Source organism: Archocentrus centrarchus, assembly GCF_007364275.1.
Source record: "Archocentrus centrarchus isolate MPI-CPG fArcCen1 chromosome 18 unlocalized genomic scaffold, fArcCen1 scaffold_23_ctg1, whole genome shotgun sequence".
Classification (NCBI taxonomy): domain Eukaryota; kingdom Metazoa; phylum Chordata; class Actinopteri; order Cichliformes; family Cichlidae; genus Archocentrus; species Archocentrus centrarchus.
Window position 1 is genome coordinate 9,030,083 of NW_022060145.1, and position 25,665 is coordinate 9,055,747.

The window sequence follows — 25,665 nt, forward strand, 5'->3', positions numbered from 1 at the left end:
TCTGAAGTCGCTTCCTCGTGACCGCCTGTTTAAACCAGAGAAGTAATTTTTAAGCAGTTTTCATCGGGTTTGGGAGACGATTCTATACATGCAGATTTTATGTCCTGGTAAGCACTGAAATTTGACTTCATTTCCAGAAAGTTTAGGAATAACTGCCCAAAGAAGAAGACCGCTGAGTTGGAAGACTTAGCTGAAACCCCCCCATAAACAGCACATCTCTTCACAGCAGCCATTTTGATGGTGATTTGGTTGGTTCAGCAATGAAAACTGGGACTGAAATCACATTACAAACATCCACAATACTGTATGATGATTCCATCTTCCCGATATCCACATGGAGCTGTTAAAGCCCAGCTAAAGTGTTAATGTTTAAAGATCATTCACGTATCAAACTACCGTATTTTCCGGAGTATAAGTCGCACTTTTTTCATAGTTTGGCTGGGGGTGCGACCTATACTCCGGAGCGACGTATATGTGACATTTATAACACATGAACCAAAATACTCCAGCCACTTGACATCTCCGTGAACTGCAGCTTTAAGGCAGTCTTGCGTAACCTGTGGGCGCAGTGGATGGTGGATGGAGAGCACAGCTTAACGGCAACTGGGAGAATGCGCCACCCAACTTTCCTGGAAGTCATTGGATGGATCAAGAAAACATGGGCTTCAGTGACAAACCATCCTGTTGGGATTCAGAAAGGCTGGAATAACTGGAACTGCAGCTGACGACGAGTCTGACTAACGCGACACAGAAGAGGAAGCGGCGCTTCGTCTACGGAGTGTACGGAATTGTTTAGAAGTGACACCGAGGATGAAGAATTCAATGGATTGATGGTTTGGTTAACTTGTTAGTATGTTCTTTATGCTATGGTTATCTGAATAACTTAATGTTACGTTAACATACCGAACACGTGTTCGTTGTGCGTCATGTAGCTGAATGTGCTACGTTAGCATAACGTAGGTGTAACCGTGTTCGTCCTGTTCTTTAATCCATTATTATTTTAAATTGCCGTTCAAGATGGAATTTCTGCTCTGGGTCTCGGATTCTATCAACACCCCCCCCCCCAAAAAAGTGCGACTTATAGTCCAGTGCGACCTATATATGTTTTTTTCTTCTTTATTATGCATTTTTTGGCTGGTGCGACCTATACTCCGGAGCGACGTATAGTCCGAAAAATACGGTAATCAAAAATTAATGAGAATAAAAGAGGTTTGTTTTTTGTTTTTTATGATCTAATTATGATTAAGTGGCCAGGCTTTTTTTCTATTGCCTATTAATTTTTTTGTAATAGAAAAAAAAGTTTCTCTCAAATCTCCTCAAAGCTACAGGTTAGCATGTTGGCCTACATCTTTACTACCTGCATGTCTAACTCAGCACTGCTTCAAATGCTAAGAAATATCTGGGAAAGCTAGAAAGCAAACTAACACAGTATTTTCCTTCTGGAGCCACCAACTACTAACTACTTGGTTACGATGCGTGAGTTAATTTAGATCAGTTAAGTGGCTGCTTAACTCTAAAACATAACTATAGGTAATAAATACAGCTGTATGTAACTGTGGGAGGAGAGTCTAAAGGCAGACACTAGCTCCCTAACAACATCTTGGATGCATATAGGACCCTTTTTATAGACTAAGTCAACCTCAAAATGTTGCCTTTAACTAACTCAGTGAACTACTACAAGCTTTATTAGCTAATTCCATATAGCTGGAACTGTCATCATTTTATCCAGGAAAACTGATGTCCATCAGCTGCAGATACTTTTATCTAGCCTTTTCTGAAATCCAGGACATTTAGTTTCACTAATTAATCATTTCAACGGGAAGTCTTGTAACTTGATCAGTGTAAATTGTACATGTATTATGCAAAAACTTTCACAGGTATAGCAACAGTAGCTAAGAACGGTCATTTACACTGTATAATTACATCTCATACTTCAGGAGAGGTTGAGAGGAAACAATGTCAGACATCATGATTTACTCGCTAAGTCAAGTGCAAAGTGACTGTGAAAAAAAAGAGCAACGGTGCATGAGTGAAGAGATGGTGCGGAGCCATACAGAGCGAGTGCACATTTAAAAATGCAGGGGGGAAAAAAAAACAACACAGCAGCTCATTGGATAATTAGCAGATAATCTGGAGGAGCATTCCCTGTGCTCTCCGTGTCTCCTGGTAACCATTTATCCAAGCATGATCACAAAAAAAATGGCTGATTTAAACATCTCTTATCAGGAAATGACAGCAATTTCTCTCCTAGTGATTACGTCATGGTTTCATTAATCGTTTCCTTCCATTTTCCTCCGGGGCCTCAAGTACACGCCCTTTCTCCGGCTATAAAAAAATAAAAAAAAGATCGAAGATAAAAGCAGCTTGGTCACTCAGGAAGAATGTACTACCACAGCTGGCCTATGTTTAACTATCAATAGCTGATTCTTGCTAAATCCTTAACTCTAGGAAAAACATTTAACTACAAGGAAAAAAGGTCCAGGGTCACATTAGCAAATTATATACACACAGTGTACTCAGAGACCTTGACTCCAAGTTATTAGAGTAAGCGGTTAAAGCTGAACATGCTCTGTTAATGAATCATTGATCTAACAACCCATCAGTTAACACATCACAAAGACAACTAGCTTTACACGCCTGCACAAAACACATGTTTCACTCAGGGACAAATACGTAAATGTTTAATTGAGGAGCAAACAAAACAGCATTCAATTAAAGCGATCTGCAGCAGACTCAACAACCTCTTTTTCATGCACAGTAACAACTAAAGCACTGAACAGCACCTCTATTACAAAAACAACAAGAAAATCCTAAAAGGAAACAGCTGTCCAGGCCAGTAGGAAGCAGCAATGCAGACGGGCACTGTAAAAAGTAAGACAAACTTGGGGACAAACAGTTGGAGCACTCACATGGGTCTCTGCTTATGAACTGTGGTCCAGGGCTCTGCTGGGTTGGTGGGGGGTTGGGAGTACCGACCAGCTTGTTTTTGGCCATCTTGGTGTTGGCCTTGGCGAACTCCAGCCGCAGAGTTTGGGGAATCTCTGGGTCAAAACGTACCCCCTGAGATTAACGAGAAAGATATGTTAGTGCAAATATTGTTGACTGGAAAGCGTTAGTCCACATTTTTAGAACTGGTGTGTCAGAGCAGTGGGAGTGACAGAGGTGGACAAATCTTTAAAAAAGTAAATATGAAGCATTTTAGCTGAGCGACTAAATTCAATAATCACAATTCAATAATCAAACTCTGAATTCTGTCATATTTTATGTTCAGGGGTTTTGCTTGAATTATATTCTGTGTTTTCAGTGGTACCCAGGTGAATTTAACAACTGTACTGGATCATGTCACATTTTACAAAGCTGATAGCTCGGATTAGACTGAAAGCCTTTTGCCTCTAGCCATAACTGATTCCTGTATAAACGTTTTATGCACACAGTATAATAATTTCTCAGAATAACTCCATACAATCAAATCAATTGTGGTTATGATTAAAGCAAGAGAAGCTCGTGTTCACAGTTAGCCCTTAGAAGTGGTCGAAAAGCCCACCCCAGCATTTCCATGCAGAAATCTTCAGCAGCAAAGCACAGCAATACTCTTGGTTTGGCAAACAGGCTGACCAAATAAATAAGTGTGCTCACCAGTAAAGCAATGATGTTGTAAGTAATAGGGAGCGACTGGCAGACTTGCTGTCTTGTGATGTCTCTTAAGTAGTGACAAAGCAGACTAATTTAGTCCACAGCAGTTATTAGATGGCGCGTACAGTTTCCACTGCTGCACTTCCTGCCTTGTTGTCTGTTGTTTAGATTGATCTGGAATTGTCACTTTGTCCACTTTTCATCATCTGAATTTCAAAACACAGTTTACTGTTGAAATCTTGGCGTGGCGACAGCGTTTTCATTCGTTTGGCCTTTGACGCTGGCTTTAAGCTGCTCGGGCTTTTACTCTGAGCGACACGTGCAATGGGAAATCAAAACTTGATGACACAAACCTGGCTGGCGCATGATGTCATTTACAAGACAAGCAGACAGGCCACAAGGCCCTCGCTATGCTCCCCGCTGAACTGCAATGTAATTTAATATCATGACATCAAATACCCTGACGTACGGCAAGAATCACCGCTTAGAGTGGGCCAAACATTTTGGCAAATTCTTGAGATGCCTGAGTTGCCTGAAAGCCTGAAAGCGCTCTGACATGCCACTGCTCATGATGAGCCAAAAAAAAAAGGTTCTTCCATTAGATGTTCATCAAATTTTTCCTCTTTGCCGGAAAAAAGAAAAGAAAAAAAAAATCAGGAATGTGGCATCAACAAAGACGCTGTTTCCTTACTTTGCTTGGACACAATAAGGCAAGGAAGAATTCTACCAGGACCATAAACACAGCTGAAATTAACCTAATTTGACCACTTGTAGACGATACAGAAAAGCACAAAGGTCAGATCAACAGAGGAGAAACGCAGCCAGGAGTACAAGTTCTCTGCAGCAAACAAGCGAGAAGCAGCGAGGACGGGCTTCTCAGCTCATCCCTGCAGGCTCGGGCGAAGCAAAGCTGAAACAAGTGAGGGATGACTCTTCTCATGAAGGGGAGGGAATTAACTAGGATTGCCTCGGCTCAGTGCACTCGCGGCTTCTGCCAGCAGAAGCTGCAGAGGTGTAATAAGGTACATGGGTATAATGAGGCCTGAGCACTGCTCTGCTTGAAATGAGTTGAATATCTACCTTGAAATGTCTTTTTATAACATCTTCTGCATGAAGAGCTTTGATTATGATTGCTGGAATGGTGCTGCTGAAATAATTCAGGTTTGTTTTAGAGGCTCATAGTTTGGAGGAAATTTAACAGAACTACTATGATAGGAAACAAATCCCCAAAATCTCCCACAGTTTTCTGTGTCTTTCCCATATTTCAATATGCAGATAGATGTTTGCAGAATCTGGCTTATCTCCATATGACCCCTGGGACGCAGCTTTCCCCGAAAAACAAGAGGAGTGTTGAATTCTCAGCCCCACTGAGCGAGTCTACAGAAACACTCTCATTGTTGTTGGCTCATAATAAGATGATAATTTTTTATCCTTTCTTCAACTCTCTGCTCTGCCTTTGATGAGCGCTGATATCTCAACGTCTGAAACTTGACAGACTACTCGCATTGCCATGGCCGCACTTTAAGAGGGCGATAAAAAGAGATCCATTTCCGTGACAGAGACATCAACAAAAACTTAAGAGGCAATCGGAGGGGCGGCGCATACTGAGACAAAAACAACAGTGGAAAAACAAAGGTGTGAGATAGGCAGCGTTCGTTAGCCTGCTGCCTATACTTTGTTTCAAGAGAGCTGAATAAAACCCTGTGAGGATGGGCTCTGCTTTATGAGTCTGCCTCATCAAGGCTTTCTACTGAGCTACACTGTGAAATAAGTGAGATTAAAATTAAACCCTAGATCAATATCTTCTATTTATATGTGGAAGAATGTATAATTTTCTCCTGACCTTGCAGGAGCCCTTACATAGCTTAAAGTAAAAAAGGCTTTATTTACTCAAACAGAAACATTCAGACGCACGGTATTTAGAGCAGCTGTGATATATTTGCCTCCACTGCTTCACTTTTCTGCCTTTCTGGGTGCAACAGAAAATGTAGGATCGTCTGGATTTCCCCTGCTATCAAATACATTTGCACTAAAGGCAGAAAAGATGAGATTTCACGAGCACAAAGAGGGCACGACACTTACGTTCAAGGCATTCTTAGCAGCCTCCGCCTCTGATCGACTGTCAAAACTGACAAACCCCACTGGCTGGGGAGACAAGGAGACAGAACAAAAGAAAGAAACATGGTTTAAGGCAGAAAACTGAGTCGGCATTTCTGTCTGAGTGACAAAGACATGTTTTTATATTTTTTTTTATTTCTTAGCACACCCAACCCCCTTCTCTGCCTCCCTCTCCCTCTGTCTCTCCCTCCTGTTTATAAAACCATTTTGACAGAAAGGGGGGGGGGGGGGGGGGGGGGGGGGGTGGGGGGGGATTGGAGGCTGGACGCACTTTCATTGTACAGTTCATCATTCGGCTCCCCTTTGCCCAAATACGGGCAATGTAGGAGTGAGAACAAGCATGTAAGAGTTAGTGTGAGACAGGCAGAGAAGGGAGTAAAAGCTGAAAAAAGGAGAAGAGATATGAAGGGAGAAAAAAAAGAGAGAGAGGGAATCTCAGGGTTAAAGGTGAAAACGAAAGCAAGTGAAGCGTTAGGTAGAAAAAGTTTTTAAGACGTCCTCAAACAGGCCTGTCAGTGCAGCATAATCTTGTTCACATCTATTTCACTGACACTCCTTTTATATTCCGGCGACATCACTTCGGAGCTGGTACCCGCAACAGTAAAGGTGAGGAGAAATAAAAAGAAAAAAGTCCCAAAATAAAACAAAACAGAACAAAAAAAACACACACACACACACAAGGGTGTGGGTGTGGCTGTCGAAGTTCTAACTGACTGCAGATATGAACAGAAAATACATATTTTTGTCTTGTATGTGGATGGGGACGTTGGGAGGAGGTGGGAGGGGGGGGGGGGCAGAAAACTCTAAACATGTTACTCCCATGGGTCACACTGCTGCGTGTGATCTGGAAAAGCAGTCTAGGGTTATGGGAATTTTGAAGAAGTGGAGTGAGAAGAGGAGGAGGAGGATGTGGAGAGAGAGGGAGGAAAAACAAAAAGTAACACAAAGAGAAAAAAGAAAGACTAAGAAGACGTCAGAAGGAGGAAGCATAACAGGAATATAAATAGAAAGGGTCTGAGATCTGGCTGTTGCTATATATGGACATGGCTGAGAGTTCTTGGACTGGAACAGAGAGACGGAGATCGATTGATTTGCGTGGCCGTTGTCATTGCCATTAGCAGGGAGGAGAGCTGCTCTAAACAAACCCTGAGGAATGGTGGGCAGCACTTTGCGAGAACTGATTTAACATAAGCATTGGTTAACATTTCTCTTGTTGAAGATGGCACTTGGGTGGGGTGGGGGCTGGAAAATTAAGCCAGTCAGGACATTCCAAAATCTGCAGTTCCTCTAGTGGCCACTTGAGGTTGACAACCAAGTTGAGTCAATCCCCACAGACTCCCATTTTTAAATGTCCACTAAACAGCACTAAAAAGCATTTTGCAAAAAGAAGTCTTGGTCTCCATGGACATTTTCCCCCTTCTTAACAGCTATATAGTATATGATTTTTTTTATAACTCATCTATCTTGACAGGGGTAAAGCTTAAACTTAGGGGACAGGCTGCTTCAATTGGCAGGTGTCCCAACACAGCGAGCTGTAGTTTGGCCTCACCGCCGCTAATTCAAATGGAACTGCCTGACAAATAATAGGGCCTCCTGTGAGCTACACTAAATGGACAAAGGTATTGGGCCACACCTCTTAATCTTTGAATTCAGGTGTTTTCAGCCCCATTGCCACAGGTGTATATGACCAAGCACCTAGTCTGTCTTTACAAACATTTGAGAAAGAATAGATTGCTCTCAGGAGCTCAGTGAATTTGAGTGTGGTACTCTGTAACAGGATGCCACTGTGGCAATAGGTCAGTATATGAAATTTTGTCCCTCCTAGGTATTCCACCATCAGCTGTAAATGGATCCTTGCAAAGAGGAAGTGTTTAAAAACCAGAGCATCTGAAGCTGCACGTCACATAAAGATACAGAGCGGGGGTCGCTGAGTGATGAGGCGCAGAATGTCGAAAAGTCACTGATGCTCTGGTGACTCAGTAACTGCAGAGCACCAAACCTCCTCTAGCATGAACATCAGCACAAAAACTGTGCACCAGGATCTTCATGGCGTGGGTGTCCATCTCTGAGGAGCTCCTGTAGGTGTAAGCTGTTGGTGGCCCAGCACTTTTGTCCATATAATGTACAGCCCATCCACAAGACATCTATGCTTCAGTTTTATTGAGTGAAATCCTAATATTTTATTAGTCTGTCACTCAGCACTAATAAGTAGATAAGTATGTCTTTGCATTGCTAGCCTTAGTGCATAGCGTAGCATTCCATTGTCTTGTCCAAATATGGTCACATCTTCTTCTCCAAAAACCCAGAACAACAGCACCCAAAACTCTGGGTTCTGCCTGCAGACATTTTATTTATTTATATGAGAAATCTTAACTGAACTGGGACTGTATTTTTTTAAAAAAGCTTTCCTTTGTTCTTGGTTTTAGGGATAGGTTTAAGGTATTACACTCAGCACATTTAAACCAAAGTGCCCTAAACCCTTCTAAAGAGCATGTCACGTCTTTATGAGAAACAGCGTAATGTGGCAACAAGTACGCTGACACGAAGCTAAATTGCTCCACTCTGGTCGTGGACACCTGCCAGCTGGGCTCATTTTCAGTGCCGCAACCCTGGAGGCAAAACTCCACCATCAGTACTGCTCTTGTCAAAACGCTCACTTTGACACTTCAAAATTCTTACCCCGTCTCTCTTCCTCGTCCTCGCATATCCCACCAGAGTCGGCTGTCTGTGACTACAAGCACTACATCCTACTGCCAAAGGCAAGTTGGTGCAACACTTTTTCCCTCCTATCAAACTCTCCCTCTCGTAAGTTTTTTTTTTTTTTTTTTATTAAAGGTTCTTCCTGGCACAGAGTGCTCATCCTTCTTTGTCAACAAGCTGAAGACACCAAGAGTGAAGACCAAAAATGTAAAGCTCTTGAAGAAGTATGCAAGAAGCAAGAAGTACGGCAGATATTAACAGCATGATCAGAGACTCACTGGCGTCATTCAGCACTTTCTTTGAACCGAACACAAATCTCAGACTGTTAGCATACCTGTTTAGAAGTGAGCTTTATCAAGGAGCCTTCATAGCCCTGAAAAAACAGAAAAGAAAATGTCAGCAGTATAAACATATATATATATATATAAAACAAAGCAAGTATTAAACAAGGAACTTTAGTGTCTAAAAAGCTTGCACCACTTGCATTTACAAAAACCATTTTTGCTAAATTACTAAAAAATGTTGGCATGGCGGGGTCAACAGCTGACTAAGCTTGACAGTTGGGGTCACGGTGCTCTAATGAAGACCATATGGACCAGATTGTTGTGTCTTACCTGATTAAGCAAGATTTACTGCTTTCAACACTCGTGATACAAACCATTTACTCAGAGCACATACCATGAACATTGCTTAAGTGAGCGATTAGATGCATTAATCACTTAAACAGCGCTGCTGCTGCACCATTAAGGTGCGTTAGTCTTGGTCGATAGTCCAAAAAGCTTCCAACATTTACATGTATTCACCTGAACTAAACTCTGGGTCTGTGAGTGCTTGCAACAAACTGGAGCTTCTGAGGTGAATCAAATAGCTTTGTTTTTGTTTCGCAGGCACTGAGCCATTTTTCCATGAGACATAAGCTTCCCATGGATCAAGATGTGACTGAACCTCGGCTTTAAGAACACAGACACTTGAACCTCGCGGGAGAGTTTCCATTGCCGTTTATTTCATCACCATTAATGGAGGTCCCATTGACTGCTGGAAAGAAAGCTGCTAAGAATAGCTACAGGCCATCCATTTAAAACATACAAACATACCTTAAATGGTCTGAAGAGGAGATAGAGCTCCCGTGGTTTAATATCCAGTGGTAGCCCACTGACAAATAGCGTTCGGACCTGAGGACGACAAGAGAGAGAAAGAGAGAGAGAGAGATCATGTATTTTTCATTAACCTCCACCAGTTATAAATAGCTACACTGCCTTTCTGACAATAACAGATGAGGTTAGGAGGAAAAGGACAATGAGCATGAGTTAAACAGTTACTTGGGCTGGCTTTACACTAAAAGATAAACTTTTTAAATCCAGATAGAGATGCCTTTCAGTTCAGCAAACACACTATGACACACACCGAGTTCTACAGTAAGTGCATTGTGTTCTCCTGTGTAATCTACAACCTGCTGTGTTTTATGGTAACCCTCCCTCGCAGCTCTAGCCTCTGTTTTACATTTGAACTTTTCAACTTGCAACTTGAGCTGGCATTGCTGGGGAATTATAATGTAAACGTTAGCTACAGCAGACTAAATGGAAATGTAATTGTTGTGGTCCACAGTCCACAGTCAGAAAAGGTGCAAAACCCTGGGGGGGTGCAAAATAAGAGTAACTATAAAAGCACTTTCAGGGAAAAATGGAGTTCTTATGTTATTATATGTAATGATAAGGAGGAAATGAACGCAGTACGATCACTGTAGGTGCACTGCAGGTAAAACTTGGTGCTCTTTTGAAAACTTTTTCATTTTAAGTGTGGATTCTCTAGTGGTGTTTTTTTTTTTTGAGGATACAAAGTGCATAAACCCCCTCAGTGTCAAACCTTAGATGATGAAAAATAGGTAGGTGACATCAGAGAAAGAGATACCAGACATCTTCAAGTGGGTTAGTGGGGTGAACTCTTCTGGTGCACTGTATGCACAGAGAATAGCAATAAATTTGAAAAAGGATAAGGGGGAAGAAAATGGATGGATGGATGGATGGATGGATGGATGGATGGATGGATGGATGGATGGATGGATGGATGGATGGATGGATGGATGGATTTGGAAACTAAAGGGAGAACTGCAATTGAAAAAGTATTGAGTATTTTTTTTTTTGGTTTGTTTGAAGAATGTTAGACAAGACATTTGGTACTGTTGTCACATTTGTATCATATATGCAGGGGTGAAAGTAAGCCGGTACGGTCCAGTACTGCATACCACTAAAAGATTCTGCGCCAGTACGCAGTACCTGGAAGAGGGAGAGCGGCTGTCTGCTGTAAAGCTCTAAAACTGGTTCATTCAGAACCGGTCACGGCTGCACTTTGGGTCAGAATAGATCCGCCAGCAATAAGCAGTCTAAAACACGACTTAATCAGTTAATAAATAGCTTTTTTTTTTTTCTCATTTCAAATTGTTTCTGAGCTGTTCGTGCTAGCTTCTCTCCCCTCGGAGCTCGAGGTTTTTGTCAACGACCAGCCTTTAAAACGTTCACTGCTACGTTTAATGTCTGTCTGCTCGTTACAAAATATCCCAATTAAAAGCAAAGAGAGATTAACTAATTGTGTTTCAAGTTATTCTGCTCGATTTCAACAACACAGCACAGCTCGAAAACACTGCTTATGACCGGAGATTTCATTTATGCTACACGAGAGTGCATTTACCTCCAAAACTAAGTGGTTGCCAAGGGGATTGATGCATTTAAAGGACTGTGTCATTTTACACAGGTGGTGCACGGACGTTAAAGAACCTCCGCTTGCATCGGGACAGGACGAACATAAATCACTTATCAGTGTGTGCAAACATCTCAGTTCCTTAACAACTGAAAAAATATATTCTACATTGTCAAGCGCTTCTAATTTCTGCCTTATACTGGTAGGCAACACACACGGTTTTTGTCACAGTACCGGCAAGAATTTGAAACTACTTTCACCCCTGCATATATCCAAAGCAACAGCTAGCTGCCAGTTAGCTTAGCTTATCTTCTATGCAAACTAAGGGTGACTCCAGCAACCTGCTACCAACCAAAGGAATCACAAGGAGATTTTTTTTGGTGCAGCACTCTCTTTACAACCAATTTCACCTGGCAACAGGCAGCAACCCCCTGACAACCAGGCTAGCCAGTGCTAGCTGACAGTCACATCCAGTTTCAAAAGAATTTTGAGTCTTTAAGACAGAAGTCCATAAGCTCATGGGTGACGTCACAGTGGCTACATCCATATTATTAAGTTTGAAATGCATGTGCACTTGAATTTTATGCCACCTATGCTAACCAGCTGATGGCTCACTATTGCCATTGGTGTCATTATCTAATGCTGAGCAATCACCGTATTTTTCACACAATCAATAATATAAAGTAGTGAGAAGTTATTTTTCTATAGCAAACTGCAACTAAATTACACAAGGCTGCATTGTATTTACTGTTGGGACACATAAATTTCAGACAGGGGATATACATCACTGCTAACTGATGGAGACAGCCACGGTTTGCTCGCAGTATTTTCCACATGCAATTAGACAGTACATCATACAAGTTTTCCAGCTCCACCCGCATTTACTCACTTTGTCTTTCACTCTCACACTGTCCAAACAAATCTCACACTAAAAAAGAGGAGGCCTCATAGCCCCTTCTTTATTAAAAAAAAAAAATCTATGTGTATAAACAGTATATGTAATAGAATATGTCCTGTGTGCAGAGAAAACATGACATCAAGTCACACAGGACAAACGGGTGTTTGGACAAACCCTGAACATCAGTCAACAAACATCACAGAGAGCACACAGCACTGTGTCCCTTTAGTTATGCGTACACAGAGACCTCTCCAAAATCAACAAACACCCTTCATATATGTTCGGTTTTGCCTCACTCCAGTAATTACAAACTCAAGTGCCTCATATCACTGTTGTTTCAGGTATTGTTCAAAATAATTAGTTTGGTTTTTTTTGTTTTGGGTTTTTTTTTTGTGAGACTTTGTCCAACACAGTAAGATAGGACACAGGGTGCCCCATTCAGATGCAGAAGGGGCCTAAAAGCGCCATTCCTTAAGTTATGCAATCGGCAATGTGTCCTTAAAAAAACTGATGTAAACAGCAGTAGTCCTGTAACACATGCGCGCCCATTAGCACCAGCGGCAACATTTATCAAACACAGAGCAGCACTATAGGATGCAGAAGCTGAGACGCCCTGTCACATCTGAATCCAGATCCTGTTGCATTATTCTGTTTGTTACATGTAACTGCAAACACATCTGCCCTCGATGAAGGGTCAGTCCAGGAGATGCTAAACAGGCATTTCTAACTATAAACGCCACTGATCACAACATGTGTCTTCTATTTACACAACAGCTTTATTTTTGCTTTTAACCTCCATTAAGCTTTACAAAACAGCCAGGCAACAAAAGAAACAAACTCAATTTTCTAATAAAGTGCTGTTAAATTTAAATCAGACAGGGAAAAATTGATACATTTAAAAGCATTTAGTCGATCAAACGATATTATCGGCCAATATTGGCCTATCATGGATATACTGGTACCAGATATTTTTTCATTTTTTTAATAGAACAAAAAAGAAAAGAAAAGGATGTTTTGGGGTAATTTAGACATGTTTTCATCACACAGCTCATCTGTTTATCCATCTGTCTGTATAGATTTGGCACTGGCCCCAAAAATCTAGTCACCATGAGCATGTAATCTAAAAAGGCATTAATCCCACTTTTTCCTGGAACTTTCACCGAATTGAAGATATCTTGGTTCATCAAGGATAAATGCTTGAGTGCACAGAAGACAGTACAATCAAACAATACGACAAAAATGCTCCTCCAAACATCACAACATCAATAGCATGATAGTGTAATCTGATTCTACACGAGGCTCAATTTAGAATAAAACCGTCGCTATGCAATTACACAGAGTATATTCAAAGCTCCCAGATTCATTAGATAGTGGATTCACAACTCAGGGGACAAAGGAACTGCTGAACTCACACTGCACCTCATTCCCACATGTAACCTGATAAGCAACACTGAAGCCAAAGGCAGAGCAATACACAAACAAAGGAGCTTAGCAACTAGGGGGAGCAAGAGCTGGCGAGTGCCAAAACACCCATCCAGCTAAACAAAAATAAATAAATAAATAAAAAAATCTCACCTCAGCGTCTTTCTCACCTTTGCTCTTATCTTATCTGAGCTGGGCTGAACCCTGCAGGGCCCTCACTGCGCTCTGTCTCTGGCAGTTCTGTTTAAATAAACTCAATTGAAGGTCTCCTTATATGGAGTTACACGGGAACAAAGAGTCAGAACAGGATGGTATCAATCAGACACAAGCAAGGTCAGTCTCTGACAGCTGTTGAGGCTGATAAAACTAATAATGCGGTAGTAAAAAAGTGCAGCAAAAATAGAAACGGTTCTCAAGCTGAAAAATCTAAAAAAAGCTCCTGGAGTTGAAGGCAGATAAGGCCCAAGAAAGACACCAAAGCTTTACATTTGAAATCTCCATCAGGGGCTGTGTTTGTTTTCTCTGTCAGGTTCGCTGTTACGGTGGACGTAACTCTTCTTGAAGCTGCTGCACGTGACCAAAAAGAACAAAAAGCCAAAATCATCCAAGGTGAACGATGTTAGGCTTTGCACTGACACAGTTAGACGACAGATTTATATGCCACTCTTTTTAACAGTTGTAATTTTACTCTAAGTGGCGAGAAGCCAAATGTGAACATCAGAGTTGCTCACATTAAGAAAATCTTAGTCATCTAGCCCTTCCTTGCCAAGCTACCTAAAATCTTATCTGTGATTTAGGTCCTGTCTTCAGTCATGATAACAGCCACTTAAGAGCTGGATGTGATGCAGAGGTAAGACAAACTCAGACAATGAGTCCTCTGCACGCTCAGAACAAAAGGACATTCTTGGCTTGAATCTCATTCCTGAGACTTCCTGACGTCAGCTGTTGTGATATATGATCATTTTCTTTCTGTGCGTCCAGTGTGGAGCTGACTGCACACACTGGATACAGGATGATTCACAGGTGAATTTATCAGCAGCTCTCTTCTTTAGACATGTGCTGCTGATTACTATATCAGTCTATATTTATGCCTCTATCAGGCTAGCTTAAAAAAAAAAAAAAGAAGGCAGGGAGTGGTAAAAGAGCTGCCACCAGGTAAAAGGAGACGTCAAAGTTTCATGATGTAGTAAAGTGAAGGTCAAGCCAGGGGTTGAGCAGATTCTGCAGATTAGTAAAAAGCAAAGACAAACCCTCAGCCACTCTTTTATTGGGTTTGCTTTTATTGGTTCCTTGTGAGTCACATACCTATATTTCCATAGTGCTGAGTGGCCTGGTTTAAGCCTTTGAATCACTGACCATTTATGGCGTGCTCAAACACGATCGCGCAGGCAGGTTTCGATCAAAAACAGCAGTCCCTACCTACCACAATCCAGCTGAGTACTTCACAGCCGGCGTGCCAGTGCAGTTCCCTGGCAACGCCTTAGCGGTGCACAGCAGAGCGCCGAGCCCCAGGCCAAAAACATCAGATCCTATTAAGGCCACTTCTGCAGCGAGTCCTATGGGATCTGCGCACCTCTAATCAGAGATCTTTGACTCAACAAGCGCCGGGTGAGGTCATCACCCTATTGATACTCTATCAGTGTATTTTTTCTGACCTATGGATGGAAAGTGAGGGGTGAGGAGTCTGTGCTCACAATAATACTCAAGTGAGGTGTTACCTTGAAGAGAAGATCCTTTTTTGTTGTGGATGAGAGCTAGCGCTGTACCTAGTCAACAATCATTGTTCAACATTATAATTATCAAGGCTAGGGCAGCTAGCTGTAAAATGTCAGAAAACAGTAAAAAAAAAAAAGAAAGTCACATTGTGATTTCCGGGAGCACATGTTGACATCTCCCTATTCCTTATTTAAACAGCCAACAGTCTAAACAACAAATATATACTGTATCGGTAAGTTTGTATATGCAATCCGTTGCAAAAATTCAGATTTCATCTTATTGGTCCCAAACGCATTGCTCAGCAGGGCAGCAGCTCTAAACACACTCTTCCAGCACAAGATGAACTGGGACTCCTGCAGCAGACAATATGGCGCCCACAGAGACCGGATCTGAGCATCATTTGGTCCCTGATGCTCAGTGAATGTGGATCTGGGACAACTGGATGGTCAAACCAGATAACAGTGCTTTGTATTGAATTAAAGACTAACTAAATACTTTTTATTGTGTTACTCTCAAAGAATTTTTAATTTGCTTATATTCCATAAAACAGGGACCCTGAATTGCATAAGCAGAAGAAAACTGATGGATGGATGATTTAAGGAGTCTTAAGGAATATTCAAAACGATCATCAAACCTCTGCACACAAGTTTTTTCAGAATATTTCAGTAACAATAATACGGCGAAGAGTAACAACATTTTCTTACGGCTGAACTAACAAAAGCCCTCAGACCAACTTCCACCAAACAAACACAACTGACACCACAACCGTTTAATAACCACAACTGACGGAAACGCCATTCAAAATGTGCACAAATGAACTTTGAAGTGAAGATGATGCAATTCAGCAGGCATTATATAGAGTGGCCTGATTTGTCGAAGTGAACGACCCTGTAACGTATTAATGTGTCATTTCTATTCAGCTTACATTGTACACTGTTAAATTTGTTAGAGCAATCGCCTGAAATGCCTCATTATACTCTGCTGCGTTATGTGACTCCCTCACATATTTGCCCTGACTTTAATTGAGTGCTTTTTTGACCGTTCATTCTGGCTGAAATGAGGGACACGACCTTGGTGCAATGTGAGAAGATTACTATGTGTTTCGTTCTCCCTCCCCGTGCGTGTTCGACAGCCAAGTTAATAGATGGAGGTCCTTCGAGCCAGCCGTGGCAGGACACAGCTCTAACCTTGAGGAGAGGGTACAGTAGCATAACGTAGCAAATGCACATGCAACAGTGAGGCGATTACCTGCACATGAGACAATAAAAGGAGATGAAGAAGAAAAGCTCAGAGGAAATGTTTCATTGCCCGTCCACACAGCTTGCTTTCAAATCCACCCGAGTCCTTGTTCTCTGTGACCGAGCTAAAAAAAAAATCAAAGTCTACCCGTAAGCCCACGTGAGCTCAGGGCAGGTTGAGTTTTCTTGCATCAGTTGAGCACAGCGTGATTAAAAACCAGCCCGACTGACAGACTCCCACACCCCCTGAACTGTCACCGCTCCGGCTTGACATCACTCTCCATCATCCTCACAAGTTTTCCCTCTTCATCTTCCATCGAGGAATGTGAAGAGTGAGAGGCCGCAGGCCCAGGAGGTGCTGAACGACCATTTAATGGATGGCTCGTTTTTGTCTCTTAATCACCTGGGTTCAACGGGTCAAATTTCACATTTAGGGTCGGAGGTCACACACTAACCCGGGTTACTGCGCAGGTCTGGGGTCAACTGTGAGATCGAGCACACTCCGAACATCAGGAGTAAACTCTCGGAGGAGACCTGCTTTGTTTTCCTCTGTCTCTCTCTTACTCCCACAAGGGCTTTGGACTAACAGTTACTGCTCAGTAAGGGTCTGTAAATGTTCCACAGGTTAACCTTTAAAAGACATTTAAAACAAATGACCTAGGAAAAGCAGGAAAAGTAAGCGCCCACTTCAGTTTTTCCTTCTCTTGCTCTTTTCTTCATCCCTCCATAAGAGTTCCACTAGTTTTTAATCTGACTTAGAAAAGGATAACCTATTCTCTTGATCGCACTCATATATATATATTGTTTTGGATGGATGTTTCTGTTAACTGCAATTTCCCCATTTGTGGGACTAATAAAGGCATTCTTGATTCTTGATTCTTGATTCTTGATATATATATGTTTTTTTTTCCTTCTCATCAACTGTACTTCACCTTACAAATGACCCATTCAAAGAATTCATCAAAAGTCATTCATACAAGCACCATTCTCTTCTTTCCTTTTGTTATCTGATGACTCTCCATGAATGGACTTTAAATTCCTAAGTGCTCATTAACGTGAACTAATCTCCGCGTCAGCCTTTCCTGGACTTCCTTTGTTGTCGCCTGCCCGAGTGGGACACCTTAGACTGCTCAGTGTTGTGGTTGGATGGGTAGAGGGTTAAAGTGTCTTGGGCAAGTGGAGGAAAAAAACAACAGTGGGATACTCAGTCATCGTCTGCGTCACCGTGAAGAAATCTTAGCCTGCTGCTAACAAGTTGTTTCCTTTATGTGCTGCAGCTGTTTCGTTTGGTTTGTCATTGATGGCACTAAGTGATCCCATATTTTCATCTGCAAATAATGACTGCTTTGTATCCATCTATCATTTTTAATGCAACTCACTGGTTTTTGAATAAAAGGTAAAAAAAAAAAAAAAAAAAGTAAGACACGATTATATTAAATAGTAGAGTGGTTTCTATTAAATCTTTCAGCTACTCCTCACAAATTTTTTTAACCACCTAGATGCCACAGAATGAATTGTCAGATACTGGCCCCTAACACTGGTAAATGTTAGTGCTCAGCCAATACAGGACTTTAAAGACCGATACAGGAGTTTTAAGATTGATACAATATAGCAATATACCAATACAGCAGCCAATATTTTTTTCTCTCTCATGCCCATGAAACATTAACTGATTTCCTAACATTTGTTAGGTGTACTTGTTTGTGAGTCCTTGCTAAGACGCTGTCAGCAGGTAAGTTGCAGAGTGCCGTCTAGTGAGCAAACGATGCAACATCAACACTCATTACATGGTTGAATGGTGTTTCTCCTGCATCTTCTCTACTTTTTAAATTTTCATCATTATTATATATGGTGATACCAATATATTGGCAAATAACTACTGTCGTCCAATAATATTGGGCGTGCTCTAGTAAATGTCATCTTGTTTGCCAAGACGGTCAAATTCAACAGAGCCGGGCCAATATCAGCTAATACAGATATTTAGCAAGATCTCAGGGGCTATTTAGTTAAAACACATAAAATCCCAAACATATATTTAGCACACACACGCACAAAAAAAATTAAACACAGTATATAATCTAGAATCATAAAAATACCATATCTATCAAATTAGCACCACTCTAAGCCAGCCAGCCTACAGTAAGCAGCTTTAGTGTGAAGCAAGCTGACAAGAGAAAAAGCTCATTTTCTTGTATATTTAATGCTTTTTCTTGTTTTTCAGGCCTGACCTTAGATTGCCAATTCTTGCTGGTCAGCCAAAGGGTAGTTGGTATGCAGCTGCATAGTCAGATAGGCACGTTTCTCCTTGTTCTTCCTGGCTAGCTCACGTCTTTAAGGCTCTTCCCATGACCATAAATGGTGTCTGTGTTCAGCGATCTCAGCGTCATGCTTTGAGTCCATGGGCCCGATAAGGGATAAGGAGTTTGTCTAGTGGGACTAAATCGGGTGCACAAGAGACATACAGAGAGTGAGAGAGAGAGACAGAAAGCAGGGTGAAAAAGAAGGGAGAGATATGAAAGTGTAGGAGAAGAGAGACAAATTATAAACAGTACCCGGGTGGAGGGAGGAAAAGTGGGAGGAAATGGAAAGAGAACAAGATAAGGAGGTAGCAAGGGAAGAAAAAGGGTGGGACATAGGAAAGGAAGGAGGGGAGGAAACAAAGGGGAATGGAGATAAAAGCAGAGAGAGCGAGCAAGAGAGGAGGAGGAGGAGGAGGAAGAGGAGGAGGATGGGTGGGTGGGTGGGGACAAATTAAAGGAAAAATGTAATAAGCTGGGCCACCATGTGCTGCCAGCCTTGGCATTGGTTGTACCAGTCTCTGGAACTCTAGTGAAGGTATCAAATGCCATTCTTGACATAATTTTCATCATCAGCAACCCCTCATGCCCTGTGAATGAAACTGACCACTGCCTTCAGGATGGAAATGCCTCATTGCAGCACAAAGGCGATCACTCAGAACAACTTTGCATTGATCTGCAATGATCCTTCCTTTGAAAGTGGACAAAACCATTCCAGCAAAATGGGCCCCACTGCATAAAAACCACTGGATGCCCTCACTGCGCAGGGCTCATATTTCAGAGTTTTTTCTTTTAATTTGTTGCCAGTCTGGCCTGAAACAATGTGCAGGACATAAAAGGAGTGTGAAGGCAGGTGCAAAGAGACAGAGATGAGATACGATATACAGTAAGGCAGATAATTATAGCTTGTGAGTAAGCAATATTAAGCAGAGGTGACAGATGAAGCATATAAACACTGTATGACAAAGCAGAACAAAATGGCCTACTGTCTAGGAAAAAGCTCACACTTCCTTCCGTTGTGTAGCATGTGATTTATTTCAAAGCAAGTGACAGGTAAGGGTTTTAAGAGGAGTATATATATATATATATATATATATATATATATATAATTATCATCTCTGACTTTTTTTTTCTCCTCACATCAGTTTTTCAGGCTCTTTTGCCAGACAGCCGCTCCTGACGCTAAGCCTTGTTGTTGTCTTTTCAAATACCTCTTGTCACACAGCTGACGAATGGCTAAGATAAGATGACAATTCCCATGGTGCTTTTATAAATAAATGCCAGCCTATCAGATGGGTAGATAGAGCAGAGTTTTACTGTTTGCCTGAGCCTGTACAGGGACTTTTTCATTGTGTATATGTCCATATACCTCACAGTGTGTGTCTGATACATGCTACTTCACAGACAGTCTACAGCATATCCTTTGGATGTTTTTCCCTATCATGGCCACTTTACCCTCTATACTCCCCTCTGGTAAGGTTTCTTGTCACAGAGAGTTAATACATCTGTGTGCCCTTTTCATAGATACATGCACATGTACAGACCACACACATGCCCACGCCACCGTGCTTACAGACTGGCACTGGCCTTCCTCCGCTTCACCGTGCTTCTCCAGCAGCGTAGCTCCCCACCTACATCTCTTCATGGAAAAGGTCACGGCGGCCACATGACCTGCTATTTGAAGAGGACCTGGTAGATGCCCAAAGCAGGCCAAGCACAATCCAATTACACCCCAGGGAGATGCGCCACATTTGCTGAACTCTGCTTGAGTGATATTCGGTTTCTCTTCGGGCAATTGTAAAGATCCGCTTACATGTTTATGATCAGCTAAGAACGAGAATCAACAGATGTCTGACAAGTTTCATTACTCCTGCTGCGTTAGACTGTTACAGCCAGGACAGACAGCTTAGCTTTCAGATAAACTATGATTTCAAGTAAGGGATTTTTTTTTTTTTATCTTGTGAAGGAACAAATAAAGGCAGGGATGTTCTGTTCTGTGTTCAGTCATTTGTCAAAGGACAAGAGGTTTACTGGTAGACCTCCAAGTTTTTGGGGGGTTTTTTTGGGTGGGAGTGGTCAACTTAAGTAAATACACTTTAGCTGGAGGGCAACTGACATCAAAGAGGTGAAAGGTCAAGCTTCACTGGGTGAATCAGCCAGCTACAAAGCATTCCATACAGTCATACAATCACCTTTTCTCCTTGCAGTGAACTGTCTAAGTGCCAAAAAGTTCAGGCAAAAGATCCCGATCAGTTTCCAGAGCCAAAGGTTATGTGTAAAAAGTGTTTATTTTGTCTTATAAACAGTCAGAAGTCCAAACATATTCATATTTCTTTCTCAGTGACAAGGCAGCAAAAGAAATCTGAAAAATTTCACATTTGGGAAGCTAGAACATCAGAAGAGTCTACTTGACTAATAACCTGGATTATTAACAGATTATCAGCACTGCAACCGGCTAACTTTATAAACTTTATTTGCTCCCCTGGCAAAGGGTGTGGGGTGGAGGGAGAAAAGATAACAACAACAATAATAAATAAAGAATAGGCTTCATCCAAACTGCTATCTTAAACATCAATATCTGCCCAGAATTTCACAATCACTGCATCCCTGCTTCTGTTTATTTTTCTAACAATCAGGTAACTGTCTAATCAATGAATCAGCAATCACTTATAAGCTGATAGGATGAATTTGAGGTGAACCAGGTTTGTTTCTTCAGCGCGTGCACTTTTGTCATGAACCATCTCCTTCCCGATAAAACATCTGGAATCAATCGCCTCGACTGTGTTTCTGAGCATACGCCACATCGCTGTCTCCGCCATTAAGAATGAAAGCACACGCGATTGATCTATTAAAAGCATCTTCAAGTCACGGCTTTAGAAAGTCAAATCTACTCTTAAGTCCTCTCCCGGCATCTTGTCCATACAAGGTCTGGAAACCAGACCTCCTTCAAACCTATCTTTGACATTCACCATGAACGCGACGGTATGCCACCTCGACTGCATCAGTGAAGTGAAGTGCCACAGTGTGCAAAAGCATCCAGAACACCTGATAATAAAGCTTATCAGAAGCAGTTCACGAGATTAGTTGCTGCCGGGGATGAAACCTGCATGCCTTGCCTGCAACAAGACCATGTTTGGTGAGCACCGGCCCACAGAAGATAAACATTAAGCATCGTCGGGCTTTCGTGTACACAGACGACAGCGCGTGAGGTTGAGCAATGAAGCAGGCATGAGAAGCCAAGCTCGCTACGGTGCTTTACTGGTGCGAATCAGTGATCCATTGAGTCTCATACTACACTGCGCAAGAGGCGAGGTGGGGAGCTGCTGCTCAGCATGTGAGAGTCATACCAGCAAGGCTGTTAGACTTTGGCTCTCATAAGGTTATAGTTTATGGTTACCTTGGTGGTATGGTAGCTGGCATTTTACAGTTTCTGCATCAGTTGAGGGGAACTTTGTGCAGAGCGGACTTTTGTGGAAAAAAATAGGTAAAAACAAGATGTCAAATTATATTTAAAATCTGTAGGAAAAAGTACATGTCATACTCAGAAATTAGTCTGAGTATGAATAGTATTTTTCATCTGAGAATATCCACACCTGCCTGCAAAAAAGTGAAAATATGTATGTGTGTGCGGGTGATACATCCGCCTGCAAACCTTGCTGCTCCCCTGCATACAACACACATCATTACACAAAAGATAAAGTGGGGCTGTCTGACCTTAACGTTAATTCACCCAAGTAAATTTAAGTCCCTGGCTGTCTGGATGGCTTCCAAACAGTTCCACAACCATTAGATCTCTCTGGCCATTAGTCTCTCTCTGCGTCTCTGTCTGCCTTTTTCCACAGTGCCTGAGACAACTTGCGTCTCATCTCTGAGCTTATGGTCATCACAGAAGTTGTTACAGCTGGTAAAAAGTTTGGAGACTTGCGTATTAAACACACTTGAGCTGCAACTAACCGCTGACTTCCTTGTAGACCAATCCTCAAATGAGATTCCTGAATAATCTGATCATTTATTTGATGCGTTACAGCCTCATTTATCTGTTCTGTCTTACAAAACAATCCATAAGCAGCGCATTTTCAATTTAGTGCCACATAAGACAAAGAAAAGAAGCAAATCCTCGCATTTTGTTAAGCTTTACTACTTGTATTTGTGCTCAAACGTGATCGATCGCTTACCAAAATAACAGCAGAATGGCCAACTAATCATTTCAGCTATCAAATGCTACGAAAGGTTGTGTCGATAATAGTGAAGCACGTGTTTTTCTTATGCTTTGCCCTCGTTGGTTTAATTATAAATGTGCTCAGGTGTGTTGTGCTCAAAAAACTTTAAAACAGGCCGTTGCTTAAGTTGCTTATTAACCAAAAACACATGCACTCCTCTAGCTTCAGCTTCTGAAATGTGAGCATTTGCCACATATGGGACTTTTAATTCAGCACGTTTGCAGTTTGTACTGTTAGATGGCCATGCGCAGACATCTTCTGGTGCTGAAAACCGATCTTTCTATGGCTAAATATGTTCATTTTACAGGGAATAATACTGTATATTTTATTCAATAACAAGAATACCCTTAGAGCCACATAATACTGGTTACACAATCCTACTTGAGCAATGCACTCTTAGTAAAAGGAGAAGGTGACCAAAGCTTAAACCCAAACTTTCCAATCTCAAGAAATCACCTCTTTACTCTTTACCTCATCTGTGTGGAGCTACAGCAGTTCCCTGCATCCATAGTAACCTCAACAGTGGACCAAATATGGTATTACATCAGCCTGTCCATGTTTGACTATTCAGTTACAAAAGTGTCCAACACTACACTGAAACCTAATCAAATTGCTCCAAGAGAAATATCTGATATAATCTGATATACCTTCCTTACATCACTTGACTGCGGATGTGTGGAGCGCTGAAATAACAAGTCTATCATTTGAATAGAGATTCATCTGAGCCAAAGAAAATTGCCTCATGCAAGGAGAGCCACTACAAGCTTATTTACCAAAGAGGAGATATTGTTGAACCAGATTGTGCAATGTTTACAGTGGGGAAAGGGAAGAAATTGGGCTGTTATCCTGCACGACACAGAGGAAATACACTTTCAGAAGACATTAAATGGATTTCCACCAATTTTTTTTTTAAATCTGGTTTTGGACAAACAATGCCATTCTGTTGCGTTTTAGATGTAATTAGAAGAGGCTATTCTTGCTCCACTGTAATGCTGCGGATCTCTGTTACAACCAGTTATTGCCTACATGTTGCAGCAGCAATTGTTTGAACTTCAATTGCTCCCTCAGCTTCAGTGAAAACTAATTCGCCCTGGCTCAGAACTCCCTTTACTACCGCTTTTCAGTGTTGTGTGAAGTCTGGCTTTATTGTACAGTAAGCCATATCTAGCAATGCTGTAACGCAGCCAGGAAAAACACAGTTCCCGACTTCAAAGTTACTCAAGACCTACTAGTTAGTGATTCATCAATGCTCAGGTCCTGTTTTGCTCCTTACTTTTTCCTTCTTTGCTTTCTGTTCACCAAGGCTAACTTGAACAAGGCTACAATTAAATAATAATACAGGAGAGGTGTAAAAGTGAAGGCAGGTGAAGAATTTAGTGCAATAAAAACGCACTGGCTGCGGAAAAACGGAGATAAATGTGATGAGCGAACAGTTGGTCTAAAGATGAAGCAGCAACACTTGAAACTTTTATGAGGTTAAAACAAGATTACAGCACAGAAAAAGGGGGCTGCACGTTAATGAGTACGTGAGTCGGGGAAAAGCAGGATCCGGTGAATTAAGAAGTCGCTGTTCGCGCTACAGCTTTAGCATGACTCCGTTTATTAGGATGTCATTAGGGGTCAAGGACCCACCTATCAGAGACCGCACCTCAGGCTCGGATACGTACCTCCTCTTCGTGGTTGGTGAATTCACTCTGCTCGTTTTCTTTCTCGATTTTGTTGTTATTCATTCTGAGCGGGACTCTTTATCACTTTCACTTGGACGGTCTTCTTTTTCTTCCTTTCCTGTTTTTTTTTCCTCCTCTCCTCTCTCTGTCGCTGCTTCGCTCTGCGCTTCTTCTCCAGGACCCACAAATTTAAAAGCACCCTCCGACAGACAACCGTCCGCGCGCGGCCGCTGTCCCACTGACCCGAGCTTCCCACTAATTTGGCGACATCAATGATGACGACTAAACCTCATTAATTTTTTTTTTTTTTTGTCTTCAAACGGAACGAGGTGATAATTAGCTGCGGCTGGTGTTGCTGGTTACTTGGATATTCCTCGGCATTCCCTGGAAAGCTTTTCCAGAGGCTCTTGTTGCTGTTTCCCAAATGAAATACAGTAATGTTCGCCGGACCGCGCCGCGAGCAAACTTCTCTCCCCATCTCCTGCGTGAGGCAGGGGAGGGGAGGAGGCGAGGGGAGGGGTTTGGGGTGGTGTAGAGGGAGGGATGCACCGTCTGCTCGGCTTTATCAAGATTTATCAAGCGCTGTAAGAGCTTCAGTGGAAAAAATCAGTACCAGCCACCCTTTGGACCACACGAATGTTATTTCTGTCACAACACTCCTGCAATACTCTTTCTATGCCAAGGTTTATGACGGTACTTTTATCAGCTGTTCCAGTTGTGCCTTTATTACATGTGCATGTTCTTATAATGTGTGTGTTATGTGCAGGCCCGGATTAAGGTGGGTCTGGGCCCCGGGGCAAGGAGATTGCAAGGCCCCCCCCCCCCCCCCCCTCCCGCTCCGAGCCTATACCACCCCCCCCCCCCCCCCCCCCCCCCCCCGACACACACTCCCCTACAAAAGTCTCTTTCTGCTCTTCCTTCATGCAAAATCATCTACCAACTCATCAAAGTTCAGCTGTTGCACAAACTGTGATTCAATTGCAAGAAGTGAGAGGGAGTTCAGACGATTTTGGGTCATTTTCATCCTGAGCTCATTTTTTATTCGAGCCATTCTGGAGAATG

At 42.1% G+C, this 25,665-nt stretch overlaps 1 protein-coding gene across 2 annotated transcripts in view; it reads right to left on the minus strand.

Moving 5' to 3' along the window:
- The window catches only part of LOC115775184 (RNA-binding protein with multiple splicing-like), a 41,199-nt gene extending 16,083 nt beyond the window's left edge, over positions 1–25,116 (minus strand). For both annotated transcript variants that reach the window (XM_030722729.1, XM_030722728.1), the window contains exons 1-5: positions 24,604–25,116; positions 9,546–9,623; positions 8,786–8,824; positions 5,716–5,778; positions 2,910–3,060 (exon numbers count right to left, since the gene is read on the minus strand). In XM_030722729.1, the coding sequence (XP_030578589.1) occupies positions 2,910–3,060; positions 5,716–5,778; positions 8,786–8,824; positions 9,546–9,623; positions 24,604–24,666 (394 nt within the window). In that variant the 5' untranslated portion in view covers positions 24,667–25,116. The remainder of the gene's footprint in view (positions 1–2,909; positions 3,061–5,715; positions 5,779–8,785; positions 8,825–9,545; positions 9,624–24,603) is intronic.
- Positions 25,117–25,665: the final 549 nt, after the last annotated feature.